The sequence below is a fragment of the Ranitomeya variabilis genome, chromosome 6 (genome assembly GCF_051348905.1).
Source record: "Ranitomeya variabilis isolate aRanVar5 chromosome 6, aRanVar5.hap1, whole genome shotgun sequence".
Taxonomy (NCBI): Eukaryota; Metazoa; Chordata; class Amphibia; order Anura; family Dendrobatidae; genus Ranitomeya; species Ranitomeya variabilis.
Window position 1 is genome coordinate 64660578 of NC_135237.1, and position 24748 is coordinate 64685325.

Here is a 24748-nt window from a genome sequence, read left to right on the forward strand (position 1 = left end):
CATGAACACCCCTCTATTAGTGACTTTTTGATTTGCAAAAAATTCATCAAAGTTTTTGAGCCTTTTTTCGAGTTGACTTTTAAGGCTTAGTTATCTTTCTGATGTTCAGATCAGTGTGGCTTTATCAGAAGTTTTCGACTGAGTCATGAAATGCGACTTTAAAAAAAAAAAAAAAAAAAATCATTACTCCAGTCCCAACCCCTTGGAGTGATGTTTTGTACTCCAGTTTCCTTTGGCACATTTTTTTTGCGGAATTTAGCAAAACATGATACTTTCCCCACTAAATATTTGCAAAGACTGTAAAAGACAAAAAAAAAGAATTTTGGGCCTTGTCCAAAATTCATTAACTTAATTCTAGGCCTAACAATGGACAATAATCATAAGGAGATATAATGGTATTTGTCATATCCTTTTATCAGTTGTATTGTAGGCCATGTGGTGTTTTTATAGGTATATTTGTGAAATATCCTTTTAAACTAAACTCTCAGCCACAATACCATTATATGTTTTATTTAGTTTTACTCACCAAAAATTTGCTTAGGAACTATAACAAATTTCCCTGTGGATTTACGAGGGTCAATACGGAGATACAGAAGGGCTGCTAAAGACAGAATACAGCTGTCTATGTTTTATTTAGGGACCTTTTCAGTGTGCAGAGCTTTACTTTATGATTTGATCTTGCTCATCTCTGAGATATACTATATATTTTATCTGAGATATAGATTTCATATAAATATATAAACCATTTCAATACCGGTGCATAAGATGTCCTGTTCTCTTGTATCATGCATTTTATATAGCAAGTAACCAAATAAAATTCTATATTGCAGTTAGTATGCAAATTGCCTCTTCAGAGAAAAAGAGGACTTGAACTCTATAGCGCCACGTGTTGGAAGTAGCGATCCTACAAGTCACAATCAACCCTTTAACGAGTCTTGCAATATGACTTAAGATATGAGCCAAATCAGTATCTCAATTCTTAGAAACGGTGTTTCAGGCTGTTGGCCCTCGTCAGTGCGAAGCATGAAAACTGATTAGGCTAGGTGAGAGGCTCTGGACTGAGGTCTAAGGGGTAATGTTTCTCCTTTTGGATAGTGACATACCAGCTCAGGCTTTTTTTGCATTTAGGGGATCTATCAAATAAGAATAATGTTTTCAACAATTGAAAAAAAGGACAGTATTATTTGTTTATATTTACTATATATGTATATATATATATATATATATATATATATATATATATATATATATATATATATATATATATATATATATATATTTTGTATACAGTACAGACCAAATGTTTGGACACACCTTCTCATTTAAAGATTTTTCTGTATTTTCATGACTATGAAAATTGTACATTCACACTGAAGGCATCAAAACTATGAAGTAACACGTGTGAAATTATATACTTAACAAAAAAGTGTGAAACAACTGAAATTATGTCTTATATTCTAGGTTCTTCAAAGTAGCCACCTTTTGCTTTGATGACTGCTTTGCACACTCTTGGCATTCTCTTGATGAGATTCAAGAGGTAGTCCCAGGGAATGGTCTTCAAACAATCTTGAAGGAGTTCCCAGAGATGCTTAGCACTTGTTGGCCTTTTTGCCTTCACTCTGCGGTCCAGCTCACCCCAAACCATCTCCATTGGATTCAGGTCTGGTGACTGTGGAGGCCAGGTCATCTGGCGTAGCACCCCATCACTCTCCTTCTTGGTCAAATAGCCCTTACACAGCCTGGAGGTGTGTTTGGGGTCATTGTCCTGTTGAAAAATAAATGATGGTCCAACTAAGGCTGCTTTCACACTTGCGTTTTTGAACGCTGCGTTTTTTACCAAAAAAACGCATGCGTTTTTTTCCCCTATATTTAACATTGAAAACGCATGCGTTTTTTGGTGTACGCGTTTGCACGCGTTTGTGAACGCATGCGTTTTTTAACTGCATGCGTTCATTTTATAAAATGCAACTTGTAGTATTTTGAGGGGCGTTTTTTTTTCCTAAAAAAACGCATGCGTTTACATGCGTTTTTTTTGGACAAAAAAATGCATTGGAGTCAATGGAGACGCATGCGTTTTTTTTGACATGCGTTTGCATGCGTTTGCATGCGTTTTTTTGACGCATGCGTTTTTTTTGGCACCACTGAATTAACTGTAGATAAAGATGTCTAGACACTGATAAGACTCCCCCATAGCAGCAAGGTTATAAAGGGAAGGTGGGGGGAAGTTTCTGGTCACTTCTCATCAGACTCCAAAGAAGACAGCACCCTGCCCGGACGCATTCTTGGACAAGACACAGAGCAATGTGAGTATATCCTAGCCAATGCATTCATTTTCAATTTTTTGGATCTACATCTCCTAATTTCTTCTATTTTTTTTCTTTCAACACGCATCAGAATGTCTTCTCCGGTTTCCTCGTCTGATGAGGAGTTCCAGCCACGTCAATCAGAAGTGGATCACGTGAGCGAGGTATGTTTTTTGTACGTCAGCTTGGTAAGTATTGACTGTCACATCGACACATGAGGCAATTTTTTTTTTTTAATTTTATAGAGCACTTCAACAGAGGGACAGAGAGGTACTGAGCAGCGGAGTCAAGGTCCAGGTGGAAGACGGCAGCGGGTATGTATACCAGGCAGACTGTCCTTATTGTAATATTCTTTTAACTTCCTTTCTGTACCCTTGTTTTTCTATACATATTTCTTATATCATCCTTTTCTGAAAGTTGTCTTTCATATTCCTGCCCTTTCTCATCTTCGTGTCTTATTTTTTACAAATGTGGTTGAGCAAACTTAAATGATTTTGTTTTAATTTTAGGTTTCACAACGGGACGACGACCGGATTGATAATGACCTGCTGATCAGTCTGGTCCAGGAGCGAGTCCCGTTGTGGGACAGCCGGGATAAACAGCACGCCGTCAATACTGTTCTCCATCGTTTGTGGAGTGAGGTGGCCCAAGCGTTGTGGGATGGCTGGGAGAATTCCACGCCACGGGTCCGTAATGCATTTGGTAAGTATTGCACGGTAGTGTGAAGCAACAGACCTTGGCCATGCTCACTTGACTGTGTGTGATGAAAGAAACTTTTCGTAGTTTCTGTCATCACACACAGTCACAAGAGCACGGCCAAAAGTTCTTATTCTGACCATTATATTTTATTGTTATTTCACAGTGGAAAAAGTAAGGACACGTTGGCGTTCCATGAAGGACCGCTTCAACTGTGACCTACGTGCAGAGAAGAGTGCAGCTAGTGGTTCCGGAGCAAGGCACCGGCTCTACAAATACCACCGTGTGTTGGCCTTCCTGAGACCGGTCCTTCTCATGAGAACGTAAGTATTTCTCACATGCCTCCGGTTGTATTGCATTGACATAATCTGTCACTTTTAATTCCACAGGATGTACCGTCTTGTTATAGTTTGGTATTAATTTTCTGTTTTGTTTTTTCACAGCACACACTGCACGACTGTCGCCACAGGTGCTGGAGCGGTCCTTCAGCCGGAAGCCACGGACCCGTCACAGCCATCCAGCAGCGCAGCACCAGGTGGGTCTTCCACACTCACTGGAGACCAGGGGGCTGGCCCATCAGGTCTTCCCCTTTCGCAGTCCTCTTTCGCTGCACCCATTTTGGCGGGCTCATCCCGGCAGCGACAGAGGGCTTCGGATAGGTCCCTCATGCCCGAGTTTTTACACTTGAGCTCGGTTTTACATGATGCTATCAAGGCTTTAGGTGACAGAATGGATGTGAACCATAATCTCTTAAATTGCCGCATCCAGGATGTCGCCAAAAGCGTTGATCAATTGAAAGCCGACCTCAATAAGCCAGCTCATCATTTTTTCAATCAAATCCTAGAGGGCATGTCGGAACACCTTAGCCCTGATCTCCAGCTGAGTGTGATGCAGGCCTGCAATGTTGCTTTTGTGCAGGCTATGCAGCAGAGTCAGAGTCGTAATGTGGCGGCCTATCCAACTGTGCCGTCACTGTCACAAGTAAACACTATTCCTACCTCTGCTGCATACCACTGCACGGCCACCTCTATTCCCTCTACAGGTGTACTCCACTACAGCGCCAACACGATGACGAGTGCTGTTGGACATCCCACCGCCACCACCGTGACGACCGCTGCTCCGGCTTGGACCTCCTCCGCTGACACCACGAGGACGCAGGACCCTGGCATGGCTTATCGGGCCGGCACCCTCCCGATGCAGCAGGACCCATCCATGCAATATCGGACCGGCCCACCCCAGATGCAGCAGGACCGAGGCCTGGCATACCGGACCGGACCCACCCCGATGCAGCAGGACCGAGGCGTTGCATACCGGACCGGACCCACCCCGATGCAGCAGGACCGAGGCGTTGCTTTCCTGGCAGGACACCCCCCGATGCAGCAGGACCCATCCATGGCGTATCGCCCTGGGCCCCCCATGATGCAGCACGACCAAGCCATACCTTTCCAGGCAGGACCCACCCTGATGCAGCAGGACACATCCATGGCTTTATGTTCCCCCCCACCAGCAATGCAGCAGGACACTGTTATGGGATTTGTTTCCCCCCCCCCAACGAGGCACCAGGATCCTGGAAGGGTTTTTGTTTCCCCCCCCCCCAACGAGGCACCAGGACCCAGGCGTGAGTTTATCTTTCCCCCCATTGGACTCAGACATTGCCGAGCGCTCCACAATGGAGACTGACTGTGTGGAGCCGGGTCCTGACGTGTCTCCCGCCCACACTTTACAACATAGCCCAAGAAGACTTCCCCCAACCCGGAAAACCCAACGTAAAACTGGCAAAACGCATAAAAAACAAAAAACTTTGATTATTCCTCCCCCATCACCTACCGATGTGTCTCAACATTCCAGTGTGTCTCAAGCCCCTCATGTTTTAAGCCCCATCCCCGAACTTCCAGACCCTTCAAGTTTTCTTGCCCATTCTCCTGCCACCTCTGCCTCCTCCATGGTGAGCCAGGCTTCAGTTCTGAATACCCCCCAGTTACGTTACTCAACCCCAAGCCGGCGTGGTTCAACCCGACGCGGTACCAAAAAATAAATTTGTTTTCTTTTTCCTCAATAAAAAAAAAGTTTATTTGAAAAAATTATGTTTGGTTTATTGTGTCTATCACCTTTCTCAATACACACCAATAAACTTCATCACACACTTATTCTTTTGGCCTACACATATCTCCAGTAGTATAAAATACAAGACAACATCTATATGTGTTTCTTTAGTATACAGATATGAGTTGGCCAAAAAAATAGTACTTATTTCCATACTCTTTTATTTTTGTACCTAGTGTAGTGTCACTGTACAAAGAGAAAATGGTGGAAATCAAGTTCAGAACTTAACTGAACCGGTCATATGTCAAAATATATACCTGACCGATTAAGTTGATTACTGCCTTGTATATTCACCATATTCTATATAGCTCATTATGTGACAATGGTTGTCAAACAGATGGGACAAGTGTTCTCACACTCTACATATCTATGCTCACCAGGCCAGGTGTAAGAAATTGTGAATTCATGATCATGTATATGTTTATCATGAATTTATTATTGCTTACACTTGACTTGATGGATATAGAGACCGTGACAGTCTTGACGCAATGACGTCAACAATATTAGAATTAATAAATAAAAATAAATAAAAATTTTGTACCATTATTATAAGTATGGGGCCCGTGGTTTATATCATTCTTTGAAAACCAAAATAGGGAGTGCAACATAGGTAAATTACGATGAAAAATTTAAAATTTATTACCTCAACAACTATCACCCACTCCTGGTTTTGGATTACAAAATATGATATACATATCTACTGCCCATCTTTGGTCAACCTTTGTTTAGAGAGGAAAAAGATATTAGACATGGTGAACACAAAAAAGTTTATTAATTAGAAAAATGTTTATCAGTGTTTAATAATTGGTAAACATAAACATACAACAGGACATTTAAACAACATTGTCCTGCCATGACACACGTCCAATATCGGACACAAAATAGGCCGCAAATTGGTCCCGCATAAGACCAACGGCTGCAGTTGACCGCATCGGGTGATGCTGAAAATCAGGCAATGGGTGTGCAACAGGTTCATCAAGTTCAATGTGGGGTCGCTCCTTAGCCATTATATAATTGTGTAGCACCACACAGGCTTTGACCACCTCGTCCACTGTTTCCACTTTTAGATTGATGGCTGTTGCAAGAATGCGCCATTTAGCAACAAGAATGCCAAAGCTGCACTCTACGGTTCTTCTGGCCCTGGTCAGTCTGTAGTTGAATATTCTTCTAGTGTGGTCCAAGTCCCTACTAGAATAGGGCTTCAGGAGATTTTCACACATTTGGAAGGCCTCATCCCCAACCATAACAAATGGCAGCGGTGGGCCTTGAGTGTTGGGGAGAGGCTGTGGAGGGGGAAAATTAAAATTGTTGCCATACAACCGACGGCCCATATCCGAGGTCTTGAAGGTTTGGGAATCATTGCCACGGCCAAAAGCTCCAATATCCACGGCGATGAAGCGACACTCCGCATCCGCTATTGCCATAAGCACTACCGAAAAATATTTTTTATAATTATAAAACTCAGATCCGGTTCTGGCCGGTTTGACAATGCAGATGTGCTTTCCATCCACCGCCCCTAAACAGTTTGGGAAATCACACACGTTCAAAAATGTCGTTGAAATTTCCCGCCACATGTCCACGGTGGGTACGGGTATAAACTCCTCACGGAGTGCATTCCATAACGCACGACAGGTGTCCACAACAATTCCGGAGAGGGTTGAGATTCCAAGGCGATATTGGAAGTGCAGGGAAGATAAACTCTCTCCTGTGGCAAGAAATCTAGAAGAAAAAGAAACAAAAACAAAAAAAATTAAAAATCGGCTCTAATGGTGTGTTTTAAAAAAAATAAATAATAAAAAAAAAAAACATAGAAAACATGTCATAACAACAAAGTTGACGGTCATTGGTTTAGTTTAGGAACGTACCGTAATGTCACTAACAGACGTTCCTCAGGTGGAATCGCTCTACGGAGCCGTGTGTCCTGTCGCCTTATGGATCCTTCAACACGAGCCAGTAAATCCCGGAAAGAATCTTGAGACATTCTGGTATAATCCTGGAATTTCTCCGGGTTGGCATTCAGCTCCGCATAGAGCGTGTGATATGCTCCACGGCTCTCACGCACTTCAATGATGGGGTGCCTCCAAAAACGCCGACGCTGTCTCCTTCTCCATCTTTGGCGGTTTCGGTCTTGCTCCCAAGCAAAAACACAGGCAATGAAAATCTTGAAGCTGAACTCCAGTTTGAAATAAAAGTTATCCATAGAAAGATCCATCGTGACACCGGAAACAGTAGCAAGCTCTGAAAATTTCTGTTCCCCTAGGGTCAATATATTGAGAGACAATCATATACGCCCTCTCTATTCCCATTGGTTGTGTCTGGGTTTTTTTTTATTTATTTTTATTTTTTTTGGAAAAATGTTAAAAAAAACGCAAACGCATGCAAAAACGCATGTAAACGCGTGTAAACGCTGCGTTTTTTGGACACACGCGTTTAACGCATGCGTCAAAAAAACGCAGCGTTTACATGCGTTTACATGCGTTTTTGCACCATGCGTTTTTTTAAAAAAACGCATGCGTTCAAAAACGCAAGTGTGAAACCAGCCTAAACGCAAACTGGTTGGAATAGCATGACGCTGCAAGATGCTGTGGCAGCCATGCTGGTTCAGTATGACTTCAATTTTGAATAAATCCCCAACAGTGTCACCAGCAAACCTCCTCCTCTATGCTTCACGGTGGGAACCAGGCATGTAGAGTCCATCCATTCACCTTTTCTGCGTCGCACAAAGACTCAGTGGTTGGAACCAAAGATCTCAAATTTAGACTCATCAGACCAAAGCACAGATTTCCACTGGTCTAATGTCCATTCCTTGTGTTCTTTAGCCCAAACAAGTCTCTTCTGCTTGTTGCCTGTCCTTAGCAGTGGTTTCCTAGCAGCTATTTTACCATGAAGGCCTGCTGCACAAAGTCTCTTAACAGTTGTTGTAGAGATGTGTCTGCTGCTAGAACTCTGTGTGGCATTGACCTGGTCTCTAATCTGAGCTGCTGTTAACCTGCGATTTCTGAGGCTGGTGACTCAGATAAACTTATCCTCAGAAGCAGAGGTGACTCTTGGTCTTCCTTTCCTGGGGCATTCCCCATGTGAGCCAGTTTCTTTGTAGGGCTTGATGGTTTTTGCCACTGCACTTGGGGACACTTTCAAAGTTTTCCCAATTTTTCAGACTGACTGACCTTCATTTCCTAAAGTAATGATGGCCACTCATTTTTCTTTACTTAGCTGCTTTTTTCTTGCCATAATACAAATTCTAACAGTCTATTCAGTAGGACTATCAGCTCAACACAACTGATGATCCCACCCCATTTATAAGGCAATAAATCCCACTTGTTAAATCTGACAGGGCACACCTGTGAAGTGAAAGCCATTCCCGGTGACTACCTTTCGAAGCCCATCAAGAGAATGCCAAGAGTGTGCAAAGCAATCATCAAAGCAAAAGGTGGCTACTTTGAAGAATCTAGAATATAAGACTTAATTTCAGTTGTTTCACACTTTTTTGTTAAGTATATAATTCCACATGTGTTATATCAGTTTTGATGCCTTCAGTGTGAATGTACAATTTTCATAGTCATGAAAATACAGAAAAATCTTTAAATGAGAAGGTGTGTCCAAACTTTTGGTCTGTACTGTATATATATATATATATATATATATATATATATATATATATATATTTGTATTTATTTAACACTGTTAATTAATTTTAAAAGTTTTGATATTGTCAACTTTTAAGCATTAGTAGGAGCACTTGCTAATGAAAATCTAATGAAACACGGAGAATCACTGATGATACTAGGAGACTGATTTTCTCATATGTGAAGTCTGAATAAGCCCTTATTTGTGGGGCCCCTCTGTTCTCTGAAGGGGCATGTAGAGCAATACCATTAGGCCGGGTTCACACGAACATCTAAAAAAATCATCAGAATTTCCTGCAGAAACCTAGGCCGATTGTATTAAAGAAGCCTTACCATGAAGATAATTTTTCATAAATGTGTTTATATGTTTATGCAGTATAGTGTGTGTTATATACTCACCTCCCGCCACCTTCTTCGGGATCTCCCCCCGTTCTGCTCCTGAATGAAGTCACCAGTCTTCAGACTTTCGGGGGACACACTGCTCTCTGTGTGACCCTGAAGTCTCTTTTACAGTGTAAGACTATAGAGTGTCAGAGCAAGGCCCCAAACACTCACATTATAAAGGAGACTTCCGGCTCATGTATAGAGCCGAGAGTGAGCCGGAGAGTCTGAAGAGCGGTGACGTCACTCAGAAGCGGAGATGAACGACCCTGGATCCTGGAGAAAACAGTGTTAGGTTAGTGTATTAAAACATATATACTACTTATACAGTACACAAATTTATTAAATAAAAATCTTCATAGGATAGCTTATTTAGTAATTAAGAAGCCATTTACAGTTCCCTACGTTAAAGCATTGCAATGTATCCATAAAAAACAGATGTTATACTGTAGCATCAGATTTTTTTTCTGCAATTTCTTTTCTCATTCAGATTCAGTCAATGAAATAAACTGTCATCTGAACAGCTCAATTGATTAACATTGGTCCTAATACTCTCCATGTGTTGTCTGGAGTTTCACAGACAGCACTCGGATGAAAAGTATGCTCGTGAGAACCTACTCTAAGGTTCATGACAAAATGTTGGGGTTACAAACAAGTACAACGTTCTTCCATCTGTTGTCAACTCTTTGGACACTTCTTCTGGATCTTTTTTTTATTGTGTAAAATAACAGAATAATTTGAGGACTAGGTGTCACCATTCTGTTTGGCAAAGAGGTGTGTCCCTACAGATTGACTGCACTGATTGGATAGTGACAGACTGTGTGGAGACACACCCCCAACTGGCAACACCCAGCTGTCAATGTTCTCCTTTATAGATGTTGCAGACTTGTTATTTTTGGGGAATTTTGGAAACTACTAAAAGGGTGATATCAGGAGATCTGACCAGCACTAATATAGGCACCATTATAACCTTAAGGCCGGAGACACACTGGTGCGAGATACAGCCGAGTCTCGCTGGTTAAAAGCAAGCTGTGGCACCTGCACTCCGGAGCGGAGCGTGCAGCTGCATAGCAATACATGGAGCCGCACGCTCCGCTCCGGAGTGCCAGTGCCACAGCTTGCTTTTAACCAGCGAGACTCGGCCGTATCTCGCACCAGTGTGTCTCCGGCCTAATTATAGGGAACACTTCTATAAATAGATCACCTCTTTATTGCAAATCTTTTTGTTTTTGACCTGGTACATAAACTTTGTTTTCTAGCTTGTGACAGGCATGAAATGACCTGTAAAATGGAGGGGGTCCAGGTCCTGAGACCTCCCCACCGATCATGCTAAACACCTGGCGCGTGTGCTTCTTGGGAAGCAGATGTGCTTTGCTTTATAGCGTTTTTTGGGGTAAATCCACAAATAAACTGCTGCGCTGCTGTAAACAGAAAAATCTTCACACAAGATATGGTACAAAATGAGATGCATTAACTTTTCTTGTAGTTTTGTCATGAAAATGGAGATGGAAGAGCTCTGAAACGCTTTGGCCAAATAAACTATACCTCTCTTTTTTCACCATATCTTGTGTGAAGATTTTTTGTATCCCACAGTGCAGCAGTTTATCTGTGGATATCATGTCTTTAAGGCTACTTTCACACTAGCGTCGGGCTCGGCCCGTCGCAGTGCGTCGGCCGAGGTTACCGACGCTAGCGTTCTCTGCACCGCACAACGGGGGCAGCGGATGCATTTTTCCAGCGCATCCGCCGCCCCATTGTGAGGTGCGGGGAAGTGCGGGGAGGTGGGGGCGGAGTTCCGGCCGCGCATGCGCGGTCAGAAAAAGCGGACCGTCGGCAGCAAAAAACATTACATGTAACGTTTTTTGCTCCCGGCGGACCGCCACAACACGGCGCAACCGTCTCACGACGGTTGCGACGTGTGTCAATGCGTCGCAAATGCGTCGCTAATGTTAGTCAATGGGAAAAAAACGCATCCTGCAAGCACTTTTGCAGGATGCGTTTTTTTGCCAAAACGACGCATTGCGACGTATTGAAAAAAACGCTAGTGTGAAACTAGCCTTATCCATTATTTTGCTGAGGATCCATCCACAGCAGTTGATACCTACATACTTTTGAGGGAGTTGTGGCTGTCACAGCCCATAAAGATGAGCACTCCTCAGCCATCTATTAACTTATCTCAACTTTACCACCCTGTGTGTGCATTGTCCCTATTTCTGCTCACATCGTTATATTATTTTTTGGGACTTTTTGAATTTTTCACATGGCATATCATGTGATTCTAAGAGGAGTATTTAAATCACATTATCTATGAATGTCATAAATTGTTAAAAAAAAAAAAAAAAAAGGAAAGATAGCAGCAAAATACAAATAATAAAACACAATATTTAAAAAAAAAAAAACCAACACAATAACAAAATCCTTTTTACGTGTATTTTTTTGTTGAAAGAAAATGCTGCAAAAAGTGTATGTGAAATAAAGCATATAAGAAATCTATGCTTACTGTATTTTTCCAGAGACGGCACCACCCTTGCTCACAGGTTGTGCTTGGTATTGCAGCTCATCTCTATTTAACAGCCCTACATTTCAATGCTTTCTTCTAAACATAAATTCCTACTGTTCTATATCATGGAGCATGAATGGTCGTCTCGGATACGACGGGAAATATTGTAGCACGGTTTCATTGAATTTCTGTTGGATCGTCCTTCTCACTTTAGGTCCATAGATATTTTGGCAATGTGCGGATGCAGTTAAATGATAATATCTTAGCTCCAGGGTATAGTTGGTGCCGATCATGTTAATAATCCCCTTCTATACAGAACACTTCAGAGCTTCTCCGTATTTCAAAAACAAGGACGTGACTCCGAGATAATCGATTTCGCATTGTAGATTTTAGGTAGACGTTCCGGCACGGCGTTACGATGTAAAATTGCTTGGCTCAGAAAGAGTGGTCAGAGGGCAGCGTTTAGAGCCCGCAGCTCCTTTACAATGAGAACCCCTGCTGACTGCTTATCCTTATGTAGAAATTCTGCCTCTAGCTGTAAATATAGCCTCTTGGGTTCCATGAAAATAGCACATGCAGCCTATTGACTTCATAACGCAATGATTGCTGTGTTCATGGCCAGCTTGTAGGAGAAGATATTTAAAGGACGTGATGAGAACATGGACATTTTCCCCCATATAGATAAAGCAATATATGATTGAACAACATGCTTTGTTGCAGGCCAGATGGTTTCCAGCAGAATCATATTGAACTACACGTCTAGTTATTGCTTCAAGTGTGTATGCCCCTTACTTCATGAATACGGTCGTTATATTTCTCCAGTGGAAAGATCTTCAGAGTCTATGAAATCTATTAGTGGTTGATTGATGGTTTTATTTTTCAGTCCTAAATCTCCAGATGGAGGATAATACGGTAATAAATTGGGGAATTGCATGTCTACAGTTTTCTTAATTTACAGTACTTGAAATAAGAGAATATATTTCGCTTTAATCAGAACAGATTTTCTATAGTTCTCAGACAAGTAATTCCTTTAATCTGGCATCCACAGTCATAAATACAATATGCTTGTAGGGGTAGGTGCACAACGAGTAATCGCTGCAGGTTCGAAGCTGTGTACCTGTGCAGCATACGACCCACAGAGTCAACAGACACCAGTGGCTCACCTGTGGAGGCAGACATGCGGCGCATCTCTCCAGGCTGCAGCATGACAATTTCTCTTGCGGAGACGCCAAAGCGCTGCTACTTCCAGATCACGTGCACATACCCTAAGAGTGGAGTATTTAGGGTTGCATCTAGGCAGGACTGATATGCACACCAGAAAAGCAGATGTTTTAGGAAATTTCATCCTATGTTGCAGAGAAAATCCATAGCAGAAATTTACCTGTGCTGTGAATTTGAATTCTGCAGAGTTCCAAGCGCCGTGGGTAGTCGGACAGGCAAGCCCTGCTCTTACAGGTCTCTAGCCTTTCTCCTTGCCTACTACCTTCTCCTACCTTCAGGTCACTGACACATGAGTCGCCTGTCAGTCATAGGCAGGAGGCTGGAAGTGGGCGGGGAATAGGGAGAGAGGCATGTGAGCTGGGAGTGCAGGACCTGCCCACTGCACTTCCAACTTTTTTGCATACAATTTCAAATATGGATTTCTTTAAAATAACAAAATAGATTTGTGTGAGAAATGTAAGTATTTACTCAGCATTAAAACGCTTTTATATATGACACTGGTTTGGTGTGTAAAATCCTGACGTTTGTTTCTCTTTAATCAATTCATGACTGAGGGGTAAATGGCTCCCCATTCCTGACTCCTGACCAGGGACATTTTCGGGTTTTATCATACATGGTCTTTTAATTGCCCTATAATTTTTTTCTAGTTTGGATATTCAAATATTTTTTGCCTCTTTTGGTTGTGATACGTGAAACTTGAAACGTAATTTTTATGGTTTTTTTTGCAGAAATATAAAGAAAAATAGGAAATATGTGTCTGTTTTTCACTTGTTTATTTTTTATTCACGACCACAAAGGACAGCTAAAAACATTTTAAATTGTGTTCACTTTTCATAGAAATTATTTTTATATATTGGCATTTTTTTGATGAGGGCAGGGATAGAAACTAAGTTTTAGACTAGCATTGTCTCTTATTTTTTAGTTTGTTTTTTTTTTACTTTTGCTTTTTTCTATTTTAAATTAGTTATTCATATTTAGTTATTTATTTCATTTATTTTATGCACTGCACCACCCATAAGATCTTGGAAGACCTTTGCGGTGAGGTGGACATTTTAATACATCAATATTCTTTTTTTTTGTTCCGATTTCCCCTGTAGCTGGAGCTGGTATATTGGTCCCATATAAAAGGATTTTCAGCGTGCAGGCTGCATAGCAGAGTTATTAACCAAAAATGTGTAAAAAAAAAAAAACATGCTAAAATGAACAACCAATAATACACTTTGATAGAGTTCCCAAATACAGATAGAAACCTATAAATAACTAATCAAAACTAATGATATTGAAAAATACCCCCCAAAATCATTACTAGAAAGAAATATAATTTTATTTATTATAATACACAAAAACAGAAGATAAAAAATATGAAAACACCCTATAAAAACCTGAAAGAAAAGGCAGTGTGTTCAACAGTAAATCACATTTTGGCAAGAGAATATAATAAATAACAACAATGATAACTTTATGAAAAAAGAAAAAAGGAAGGAGAAGGAAACAGAGATATAAACAACTGCACAAAGTAACAAATGTGATCAGGGAACCAAAGACATAGTTGTCTGCATAAATAAACAAGATAATTTAATTTCATTAGATAACCCAACAAAACAAATGACCAAATGATAAATAATTTAAATATCAATACATAACCACAAGGACCCTCTCAAATGTATTAAAGTGCACCCATACCCACCAGAAAATGCCATAATAAATGCACTAGTATAACAGACCATACACACCAGTACCCTGTTGCACATTTCACGTTAGCATCTTTAGGGCGCATAGCAGAGTCGTTTGGGTTTCCTAGGATCCTGAAGCTCCTGCTCCCTCATTGCACCAAGTGATCACATGTTCACTGGGTTCGGAGATGAGAGCACAGTGAGTACTTCCTAACACAGTGTACACAGAGAAAGTAAACATAGTAAAACATGTTAATCTTCTCTATGTGGAGTCTGGCTGTGTCTCACAGATAACTTTCCTCAATTTTGTGAAAGGTGATTAGACTGCATTGAAGTTTTAGAACATCAGAGCAGGAATAAGAGAGGATTGCCCAGACATTTAAAGTCTATGGGCAGTCCAGAAATAGTTAAAGGGAATCTGTCACCTCATTCTTTGCATATAAGCTGCAGCCTTCCATTAGGGGCTTATCTACAGCATTCTGTAATGCATTCTGTAATGCTGTAGATAAGCCCCCGATGTATCCTGAAAGATGAGAAAAACAAGTTATATTATACTCACCCAGGGGCGGTCCCGGTGCAGTTCGGATCTCATGGGCGTCGAGTTCCGGTCCGGGTCTGGCGCCTCCCATCTTCATACGATGACGTCCTCTTCCTTGCTTCTGTCGCGGCTCCTGTGCAGGCGTAATTCTCTGCCCTGTTGAGAGCAGCATAAAGTACTGCAGTGCGCAGGCACTGGGCCTCTCTGACCTTTCCCGCCGCCTGCGCACTGCAGTACTTTGCTCTGCCCTCAACAGGTGAGTATAATCTAATTTGTTTTTCTTATCTTTCAGGTTACATCGGGGGCTTATCTACAGCATTACAGAATGCTGTAGATAAGCCCCTAATGGCAGTGGCCGCAGCTGATATGCGAAATATGAGGTGACAGATTCTCTTTAAGGAAACAAACTTCAAAATCGTGGTCTACTTGATAGGTGGAGTCAACCAACTCGCCATATTTTGCTTATGGGCCAGGAAGATATACACCAGCTACTGGTTTGAACATCTGAATAATTTCTTATTCTGCATTGTTGGATTATCAGATTTGTTGGTGTATTAAAATCCAAATTAAAGGAATTTAAATGTATCTGTTTCTCGTTTCTGAACTTTTATTCTATCTGGTTTTTTTCTTTAAGAGCTGCAAATTTCAGTTTGATCACCTCCATGTATCATCTTACCAATCATCTTGACCCCCTTATTCCCATCAATACTGGAACCACTAGACATGGCAGAGAGGGCAAAGGCTATACTCCGTTGATAGAAAACGCTTCCCGAAATTCCCAGAGGTTATAATTCAGGGTGCTGACTAAATTATTTCAGTGTAGAAACGTGCTTAATTATATGGATTACTGAATAAATTGTCAAGTGTAAGGAATTATTCCGATAAATTAAAATACTAATTAAACAGGCTGTTGCAGAATTTTGAGAACATTATAGGGTTCTGCTTCTTCAGGTAATTTGCATATCCTTCATCTATGAATTTAATTTTGAAGGGCTTCATTTTTTGTATTTCAAAACCCCTTTGTTTCACACAAATACAAAACGAGGTCTTATGTTGCCCATTGCTTTGAATGTTCCAAATGAGTTCTACTTTTATTAGGAAAAAGAAATTAAATTCTAAAATGTGTCCTTTTCTATTCAGGATAAATTGTAGAACTGTAATATGAAAAGAGAAAGATTTGATTTAAAAATAATGAGATTCTCAGACATTTTCAGCTTGTGCTTAATCCTAGAGAATGAAAAAATAAGGATTTTTTTTTTAAGAACAAAAGTTTGATCCTGTTTTTTTTATTGATAGCTTACTAAGGCAGTATTTTTTTATACTAGAATAAGGATGAAAACCAGAAAACACATTACATAGTACAGAGATTAGTCCTGGAATCTAGTCAAAGAAATGTATTTTACATGGTGGTCATCTGAATAAATGGTTGTCCATACATGATTGGCTCTATCAGATTCCTCAGAGCGGGAAACACTTTATACTACATAATTTTAATTGTAAAGTGTGCGGAATATGTTGGCGCTATATAAATAAAAATTATTATTATATTAACTCTAGAACAGGGGTTCCCACACTTTCCTACCTTGAAAGACACATTCTATGCGAAGAAAATTCCCTGCCAATAAGACTTATTTGAATTTGAGAGGAGAACTACTTGATGTTTTTATAAGAAATGAGAAGAAAGGGGATGATTGCCTACACTGCTGATGTTAAGGAAGAAACCAGGATAACAGCACAGATAATCACCCCCTTTCTTCTCATTTCTTGCCTCACACAACGGGCTTCCAGTTTGGAAGGTGCTCTGAGACCTTTGTTGTGGGTTAGCCAACTCCAATAGGTGAGCGGTATCATATGTTTCACCTGCTGTGTTTTTTTCTCAAATAAGACCCTATTTTGTTTGTTGTTCCTTTTTCTTTAGAAGTGTTTATAATGAGACTCATCTCTGCAGCATTGCTCCTCCCCCAACACTGACTGCTGGCGATGAAAGCTGAGAGTTGTTAATCACACTCAGGTCTGCTGTGTCCCAGCACAGTCATCACTCCGCAGTGAGAAGAGCAGTCTGTTTGTCAATACATGTCTCACACTGAGATTGAATAATAAACTTGGCACTCAAGAGTCCTTTTTGCAAGATGAAAAGATAACTGTTCGTTTATTGGTGCAACCAGTTCAATAATTGATGATTTATAAACGTTTTCGGTCACAAGACCTTCATCAGAAACATCATATATGAAACTGGAAGCAGGGCAGCAACAAATTATAGGCACAAGAGGCCTGCGCACAAATATTACTGGGCAGAGTGACCTGGAGGCTCCTGGGGAGACTGTAGGGAAGGGGCGCACTGGGGAAGCGAGGGTCCCGCTGTGATGAACTAGCGCTTGTACATCCAGGTCCAGGGAACGCTGTGTGGCCGGTAGAGCCGGAAGACGCGTCTTCCGGCTCTACCGGCCACACAGCGTTCCCTGGACCTGGATGTACAAGCGCTAGTTCATCACAGCGGGACCCTCGCTTCCCCAGTGCGCCCCTTCCCTACAGTAGATTGAATGCTTACCTGCCCAGGTTCTGCAATTATCACCTGTGCAATACTAAGGAAATCCTGAAAACAAGACCTGTTGGTGTCTCTTGAGGACCGGAGTTGGGGAACACTGTTCTAAATGATTGTGTGGGGTGTTCTTCTTCACCAGTGTTTTGCTGCCTGCTTATGATTGGTCAGTATCAGAGGAAGAAGTACATGCCCCCATTGAAATATCTATTAACTGTTTAGGTGCCAAATACCTTGATTGCTAATATCTCCGTGACGGAGAGAAGAATTAAAAAATATATATATTCTGTTCTGTAGGACCTTTTACATTGTGTGTCCAGTTCCAAATAAAAAATGTGTCCATACTGCACTTGTTTTGAAGTATTACATTAGCTGATTTGCAAAATATGGTGCCTTCAATGCTGGTAACTGCTAAGGCAGCCTCCGGGTGGCCTATTGAGTAATGGCACCCTGTCAGATATTTTTGAGGGAGGTATTAGATCGTTTTTCACTATTTCATTGACATAAATTGTGCAAGGCAACTTTTGTGTTTTTGTCCCCAGTGGGGACTCTCCACCCATGTATACATTGAAAAGCTCCTGCTTCTAAGAGAATTTATCACAATTCTAACATTGCTAGGGAGTTGCAGATTGGAGTGAGAATTAGTATGGTGCATTAAGGCAAATCACTGCTGCTACTACATTACGTCTGTATAAAGATCCCTGGTATTATGCATTTGTGCTAAGGGCGCTAATGGCCTGACACAGCTGCCATGTAGGTGTTGTGACAATAATAGTTTTGGAAAGGATGCATATTCTGCCTGACATGCTAATCACAATGGCTAGCTATCATGCTCATGCTTTGTCTTATGTCCCTAGTAAAATAATACTTTGCCGTGTCAACGGCCACAATACGAATGGAATATAATTAGGATAGTTGTCTTTCAAAGTATTCCTCTGTCTGCTGATAAGTACTGATAGAGTACATTCTTATAAAGAAGTGCAGACATTCGGTAAGTTTTTGCTCTAAGATCTCTACATTCAAATAACCTTTTGCTTTTTTCTCTTATCCTAATAGCTAACAATAAAGAAAAGATTGAAAAATCCACAGGACTAAGAATCCTGCAAACTGGGGTTGCTGAGGTAGGACCTTATATTTTCTTTCTTTTATGTGTTTTATGTAGACAATTATCTACTATTTCTCATTATCAATGCTCTTACTAGCTTAAACGTCGATGGAGCTGTTCAGCTCCGCAACTAATCAGGTCTGGCCAACGACAACAGCGGGAACAACAGATCGGCGAGGGTTCCGGGTGTCGCACTCCCCACGATCAGACATTGATGACCTATCATAAGGATAGGTCATCAAAGCTAAAGTCCTGGAAAAAAGCTTTAAAGTTTGTTTTTCAGAGACTCAACAAGTAAATAATAGGATGCTTTGTGCCAATTGTGAAATAGTGAACCTGCTAAAAAAAACTCTTTGAGAGCAAACTATAGATAAAGTATTGTCTACAGTACGTACATCAAGGATGCAAAGATTTTACTATAATCATAGAGGAAAATTGGCTTCTGCCATGCAGGGGCTTTGCCTTCCTCTAGAAAAGCGTTGTTGAAAAATTGTTTGGTCTGGATGAACTTTTTCTGCCATATTATGTTACTATGATTGTTAGCATCAAACTTGCGATATTGCCCTGTGGTGTGTCTTGTTTTATGAGAGGGCTTCTAGATTGGGACATTTTATATTATTAGTAGCATAAAATCTTGTCATTGACATATTGGGGAATGTTTAATTCTTATTCTTAAAAACATCAGTTTGGAGAAATTATGCAGATTATCTTATGCAAGAATTGATGTACAGATTTCACACTTGTACTACTTCTCTTATCCACATAACAACTTTTGCCGCAGGCCATATCCTGAGTTCAGTTTACTTAGTAAATTTCCCCTTTTGGCTTGATTTTTTTTTATGATTGATTAAATTGTGATACTTTATGAACATTTCATTGTTTAGAGCATTTGCAAAACTTTGTCCATGTTGGAAAGTGAGACTGCAACATGCTTCTAATTGTACAAATATTAATCTGCTGAGAATTACCCTTGCAAGACCAGTTTTGTATCAGAGTGAATATAAATATTGGGCAATGCTAAAGTATAGGTATCAGTCTGCATGTATCAATCAGTGATTGGAAGTCTCTGTGTTTCATAAAGAAAAATTGATTGCTCTCAGGAAGGCCACATTTACATGTTCAGTATTTTACATCAGTATTTGTAAGCCAAAACCAGGAGTGGGTGATAAATACAGAAGTGGTGACTGGTTTCTATTATACTTTTTTTTCTTACTGTTCTAAACTAATAATCTTGCAGATGTTTTTATTTAAAAACAGTCGAAAAGCATGTTTTTTAATAAATAAAGGAATTGATAAGTAAAATGAGGCGATTATGCTGACCCTGACCACTCCATCTAATCTGGGGAATCTGGATTATTCAGGAATGTGGGTGTACTACGAACATTTTACTTATTCTGTATTCAGATCCTAGAGTATTGACAGATGAAAGGTCATCATATTCCTTACTGACAAAGTGAATACATTACATATCCACCTACAGATAAATAATTGTACTACATTAGGTTACCATTTTGATTGCTTTTCTGGCACTTTACATGCATGCGTGATTTCCGCTGAGCCAAGAGAAGCATTTTCAGTCGTAATTATCTGAGCAGTTTAACAATGCTTTCAAAAAATGGCGTAGTCTCTCCCCACACACAAAGAAATGAATAAAATAATAATACTAAGAAAAAAATATGAATTATATACAGTACAGAGCAAAAGTTTGGACACATCTCATTTAAAGATTTTTCTGTATTTTCATGACTATGAAAATTGTACATTCACACTGAAGGCATCAAAACTATGAATTAACACATGTGGAATTATATACTTAACAAATAAGTGTGAAACAACTGAAATTATGTCTTATATTCTAGATTCGTCAAAGTAGCCACCTTTTGCTTTGATGACTGCTTTGCACACTCTTGGCATTCTCTTGATGAGCTTCAAGAGGTAGTCACCGGGAATGGTTTTCACTTCACAGGTGTGCCCTGTCAGGTTTAATAAGTGGGATTTCTTGCCTTATAAATGGGGTTGGGACCATCAGTTGTGTTGAGCAGAAGTCTGGTGGATACACAGCTGATAGTCCTACTGAATAAACTGTTAGAATTTGTATTATGGCAAGAAAAAAGCAGCTAAGTAAAGAAAAATGAGTGGCCATCATTACTTTAAAAAATGAAGGTCAGTCAGTCCGAAAAATTGGGAAAACGTTGAAATTGTCCCCAAGTGCAGTTGCAAAAACCATCAAGCGCTACAAAGAAACTGGCTCACATGAGGACCGCCCCAGGAAAGGAAGACCAAGAGTCACCTCTGCTTCTGAGGATAAGTTTATCCGAGTCACCAGCCTCAGAAATCGCAGGTTAACAGCAGCTCAGATTAGAGACCAGGTCAATGCCACACAGAGTTCTAGCAGCAGACACATCTCTACAACAACTGTTAAGAGGAGACTTTGTGCAGCAGGCCTTCATGGTAAAATAGCTGCTAGGAACCCACTGCTAAGGACAGGCAACAAGCAGAAGTGACTTGTTTGGGCTAAAGAATACAAGGAATGGACATTAGACCAGTGGAAATCTGTGCTTTGGTCTGATGAGTCCAAATTTGAGATCTTTGGTTCCAACCATCGTGTCATTGTGCGATGCAGAAAAGGTGAACGGATGGACTCTACATGCCTGGTTCCCACTGTGAAGCATGGAGGAGGAGGTGTGATGGTGTGGGGGTGCTTTGCTGGTGACACTGTTGAGGATTTATTCAAAATTGAAGGCATACTGAACCAGCATGGCTACCACAGCATCTTGCAGCGGCAAGCTATTCCATCCAGTTTGCGTTTAGTTGGACCATCATTTATTTTTCAACAGGACAATGACCCCAAACACACCTCCAAGCTGTGTAAGGGCTATTTGACCAAGAAGGAGAGTGATGGGGTGCTACGCCATATGACCTGGCCTCCACAGTCACCAGACCTGAACCCAATCGAGATGTTTGGGGTGAGCTGGACCGCAGAGTGAAGGCAAAAGGGCCAACAAGTGCTAAGCATCTCTGGGAACTCCTTCAAGATTGTTGGAAGAACATTCCCGGTGACTACCTCTTGAAGCTCATCAAGAGAATGCCAAGAGTGTGCAAAGCAGTCACCAAAGCAAAAGGTGGCTACTTTGAAGAACCTAGAATATAAGACATATTTTCAGTTGACTCACACTTTTTTGTTAAGTATATAATTCCACAGAAAAATCTTTAAATGAGAAGGTGTGTCCAAACTTTTGGTCTGTACTGTATATATATATATATATATATATATATATATATATATATGTATATATATATATATATATATATGTATATATATATATATATATATGTATATATATATATATATATAATAAAAGGGAACACTTAATAGCATAATGTAACTCCAAGTCAATCACACTTCTGTGAAATCTACCTATTCAGTTATGAAGCAACGCTGATTGTGAATCAATTTCTCCTACTGTTGTACAAATGGAACAGAAAACATGTAGAATTGATAGGCAATTAGCAAGATAACCCCAATAAAGGAGTGGTTCCGCAGGAGGTGACAACAGACCATTTGTCTGTTCTTATCCTTTTTGGCGGCTATTGCTTTTGTCACTTGAGAACATATGCAGGTGCAGTGGGCCCTGGGTTCCTTCTGATGCATGACAATGCTAAGTCTCATGTGTGTCAGCAGTTTCTGTATTATGAAGGCATTGATGCTATGGACTGGCCTGCCCACTCTCCAGACCTGAATCCAATCGAGCACATCTGGGCCATCATATCTTGTTCCATCCACCAACGCCACGTTGCACCACTGACTGTCTAGGAGTTGACTGATGCTTTAATCCAGGTGTGGGAGGAGATCCCTGAGGAGAACATCAGCCACCTCATCAGGATCATGCACTGGCATTGTAGCGAGGTAATATAGGCACTTGGAGGCCACACACTACTGAGCATATTTTCTTTATCTTGAGGCATTTTAATGTTTTATTGTTCTCAGCGCAGTCCTCTATGTAATTGAATAAAGAGTCGCAACTGGAATATTTCATTCAGTGATATCTAGGATGTGGTATTTTAGTGATCTCTTTATTTTATGAGCAGTGTATATTCATGTTTATATACAGGTGCATCTCACAAAATTAGAATATCATCAAAAAGTTTATTCCCTTTCTCAAATACAAAAAGTGAAACTCATATTATAAAGAGTCATTACAAACAGAGTGATCTATTTTGCATGTTTATTTCTGTTAATGTTGATGATTATGGCTTACAGCCAATGAAAACCCAAAAGTCATTATCTCAGTAAATTAGAATACTTCATAACACCAGCTTGAAAAAATTATTTTAAAATCTGAAATGTTGGCCTACTGAAATGTATGATCAGTAAATGCACTCAGTACTTTGTCGGGGCTCCTTTTGCATCAATTACTGCATCAATGCCGCATGGCATGGAGGCGATCAGCCTGTGGCACTGCTGAGGTGTTATGGATGCCCAGGTTGCTTTGATAGCAGCCTTCAGCTCTTCTGCATTGTTGGGTCTGGTGTCTCTCATCTTCCTCTTGTTAATACCCCATAGATTCTCTATTGGGTTAAGGTCAGGCGAGTTTGCTGGCCAATCAAGCACAGGGATACTGTCCTTTTTAAACCAGGTATTGGTACTTTTGGCAGTGTAGACAGGTGTCAAGTCCTGCTGGAGAATGAAATTTCCATCTCCAAAAAGCTTGTTGGCAAAGGGAAGCATGAAGTGCTCTAAAATTTCCTGGTAGATGGCTACGCAGACTTTGGTCTTGATAAAACACAGTGGACCTATACCAGCAGATGACATGGCTCCCCAAACCATCACTGATTGTGGATACTTCACAACCCTCCATTTTCCCGGGTGCCTCAGCAGACTACTTCCAAGGTTGCACAAATCAGCATCCTACTCAACTTACCCAATTAATATCATTTGGAGGGCTGCTCCTTGTCTCTTCCTTCTTGCAAGAATATATACCAACAATATACGGTAGTTGCGATTTGAATATGCATAGGTCTATCATTTCTTTTCTTCTATAACCCGACACGCTGACCTTCTATGATAATGATCCCCATTCAAACCGATGTGAATATCGTATTCCTGTTCACCATCTTGTTAGCAATGTGCAAATTATTGCTCTCGCCCAGTGGAAACTTCCTGCATTCTGAAGAGCGAAGGAAAGCGAAATGAATAAACAATTTACAGCTGATCAATAGACTAAAGTTTTCTAATTATCACATAAAACAGTGATCAACACCATGGCTCAGGAAACGAGGCATACAATTTTAATCAGGGAGATATCAGGTCCCTGATATTTTACATAAATTGTATCCCAAGGTATCAGACAAATCTTTCTGCTGTGGGGAGATGGGGGACAATGCTAGATATTTGGTCCTATTCTACCTGCCCTTTGGGAGTCAAACCTCCACTTTACTGTTGAGGTAACAGGAGTCCATAACCCTAAGATCGCAGCTACTGTTTTCCGTTTTATGTTCCTCGTGGCCCAATCCAGACACAATCACCACTGGGCTTCCAAAACAGTCAGTCTGTGACACTGGAAGTCAGCTCATCTCCCAACCCTGGAGGAATGCTTTTATGAGATTGCTAAGATGCAACATATGGAGGAACTGATCGCCCAAATACTGGAAAACCATTAACATAGCATTGTGTGGTTCTACTGGGATGCTTTTCAATCCTCCCCAACTTACTGCGACATAATGGGATATCATTCCTTTGCAATGGGTTCCCTTCGCCTCTTACTCAACATCTCTTCTAACTTTGCGTTGTGCTCCATTTTTATTGAAGTGCAAGCGATCTCCAATATGGGCCTCTGAGCCACACAGTGTCTCCCTTTTTATTTTCTCTTTTTTTCTGCAGTCTTCTCTTTTTTTATAAAGTGCTTTACATTCAGTATTCTCTATTCTGGATACTTTGAGAGGAATTAAAGCAAGTTACAAAGCACCATCACCTCTCACAAGCTCTTCCTGTTAGGACACTATACATTTCTTGAGTTTCATTCTACTATAATATTGATTTCCAAATATGCATCTGTACCTCCT

The 24748-nt window shown here is 40.6% G+C and overlaps 2 protein-coding genes across 2 annotated transcripts in view; both read left to right on the forward strand.

Annotated features, from left to right (window-relative positions):
• Window positions 1-24748, forward strand: part of PTPRN2 (protein tyrosine phosphatase receptor type N2) — a 1208901-nt gene that overhangs the window by 719965 nt on the left and 464188 nt on the right. Inside the window, exon 12 of the mRNA XM_077268574.1 lies at window positions 18637-18701. Coding sequence (XP_077124689.1) covers window positions 18637-18701 — 65 coding nt within the window. The remainder of the gene's footprint in view (window positions 1-18636; window positions 18702-24748) is intronic.
• On the forward strand, window positions 1785-6243 carry LOC143782059 (uncharacterized). The gene is made up of 5 exons (XM_077269158.1): window positions 1785-2467; window positions 2549-2617; window positions 2813-3005; window positions 3166-3322; window positions 3443-6243. The coding sequence occupies exons 1-5, from the start codon at window positions 2396-2398 to the stop codon at window positions 4677-4679; spliced, it is 1728 nt and encodes a 575-aa protein (XP_077125273.1). The 5' UTR covers window positions 1785-2395; the 3' UTR covers window positions 4680-6243.

What these genes read in the sequence shown, in the direction of transcription:
- LOC143782059 (XM_077269158.1), top strand. Translation starts at nt 2,396, where the DNA reads ATGTCTTCTCCGGTTTCCTCGTCTGATGAGGAGTTCCAGCCACGTCAA. An exon ending in CAGGTGGAAGACGGCAGCGG is followed by an intron (nt 2,618 to 2,812) that starts GTATGTATACCA and finishes TTTTAATTTTAG; the next exon opens with GTTTCACAACGGGACGACGA. An exon ending in ACGGGTCCGTAATGCATTTG is followed by an intron (nt 3,006 to 3,165) that starts GTAAGTATTGCA and finishes GTTATTTCACAG; the next exon opens with TGGAAAAAGTAAGGACACGT.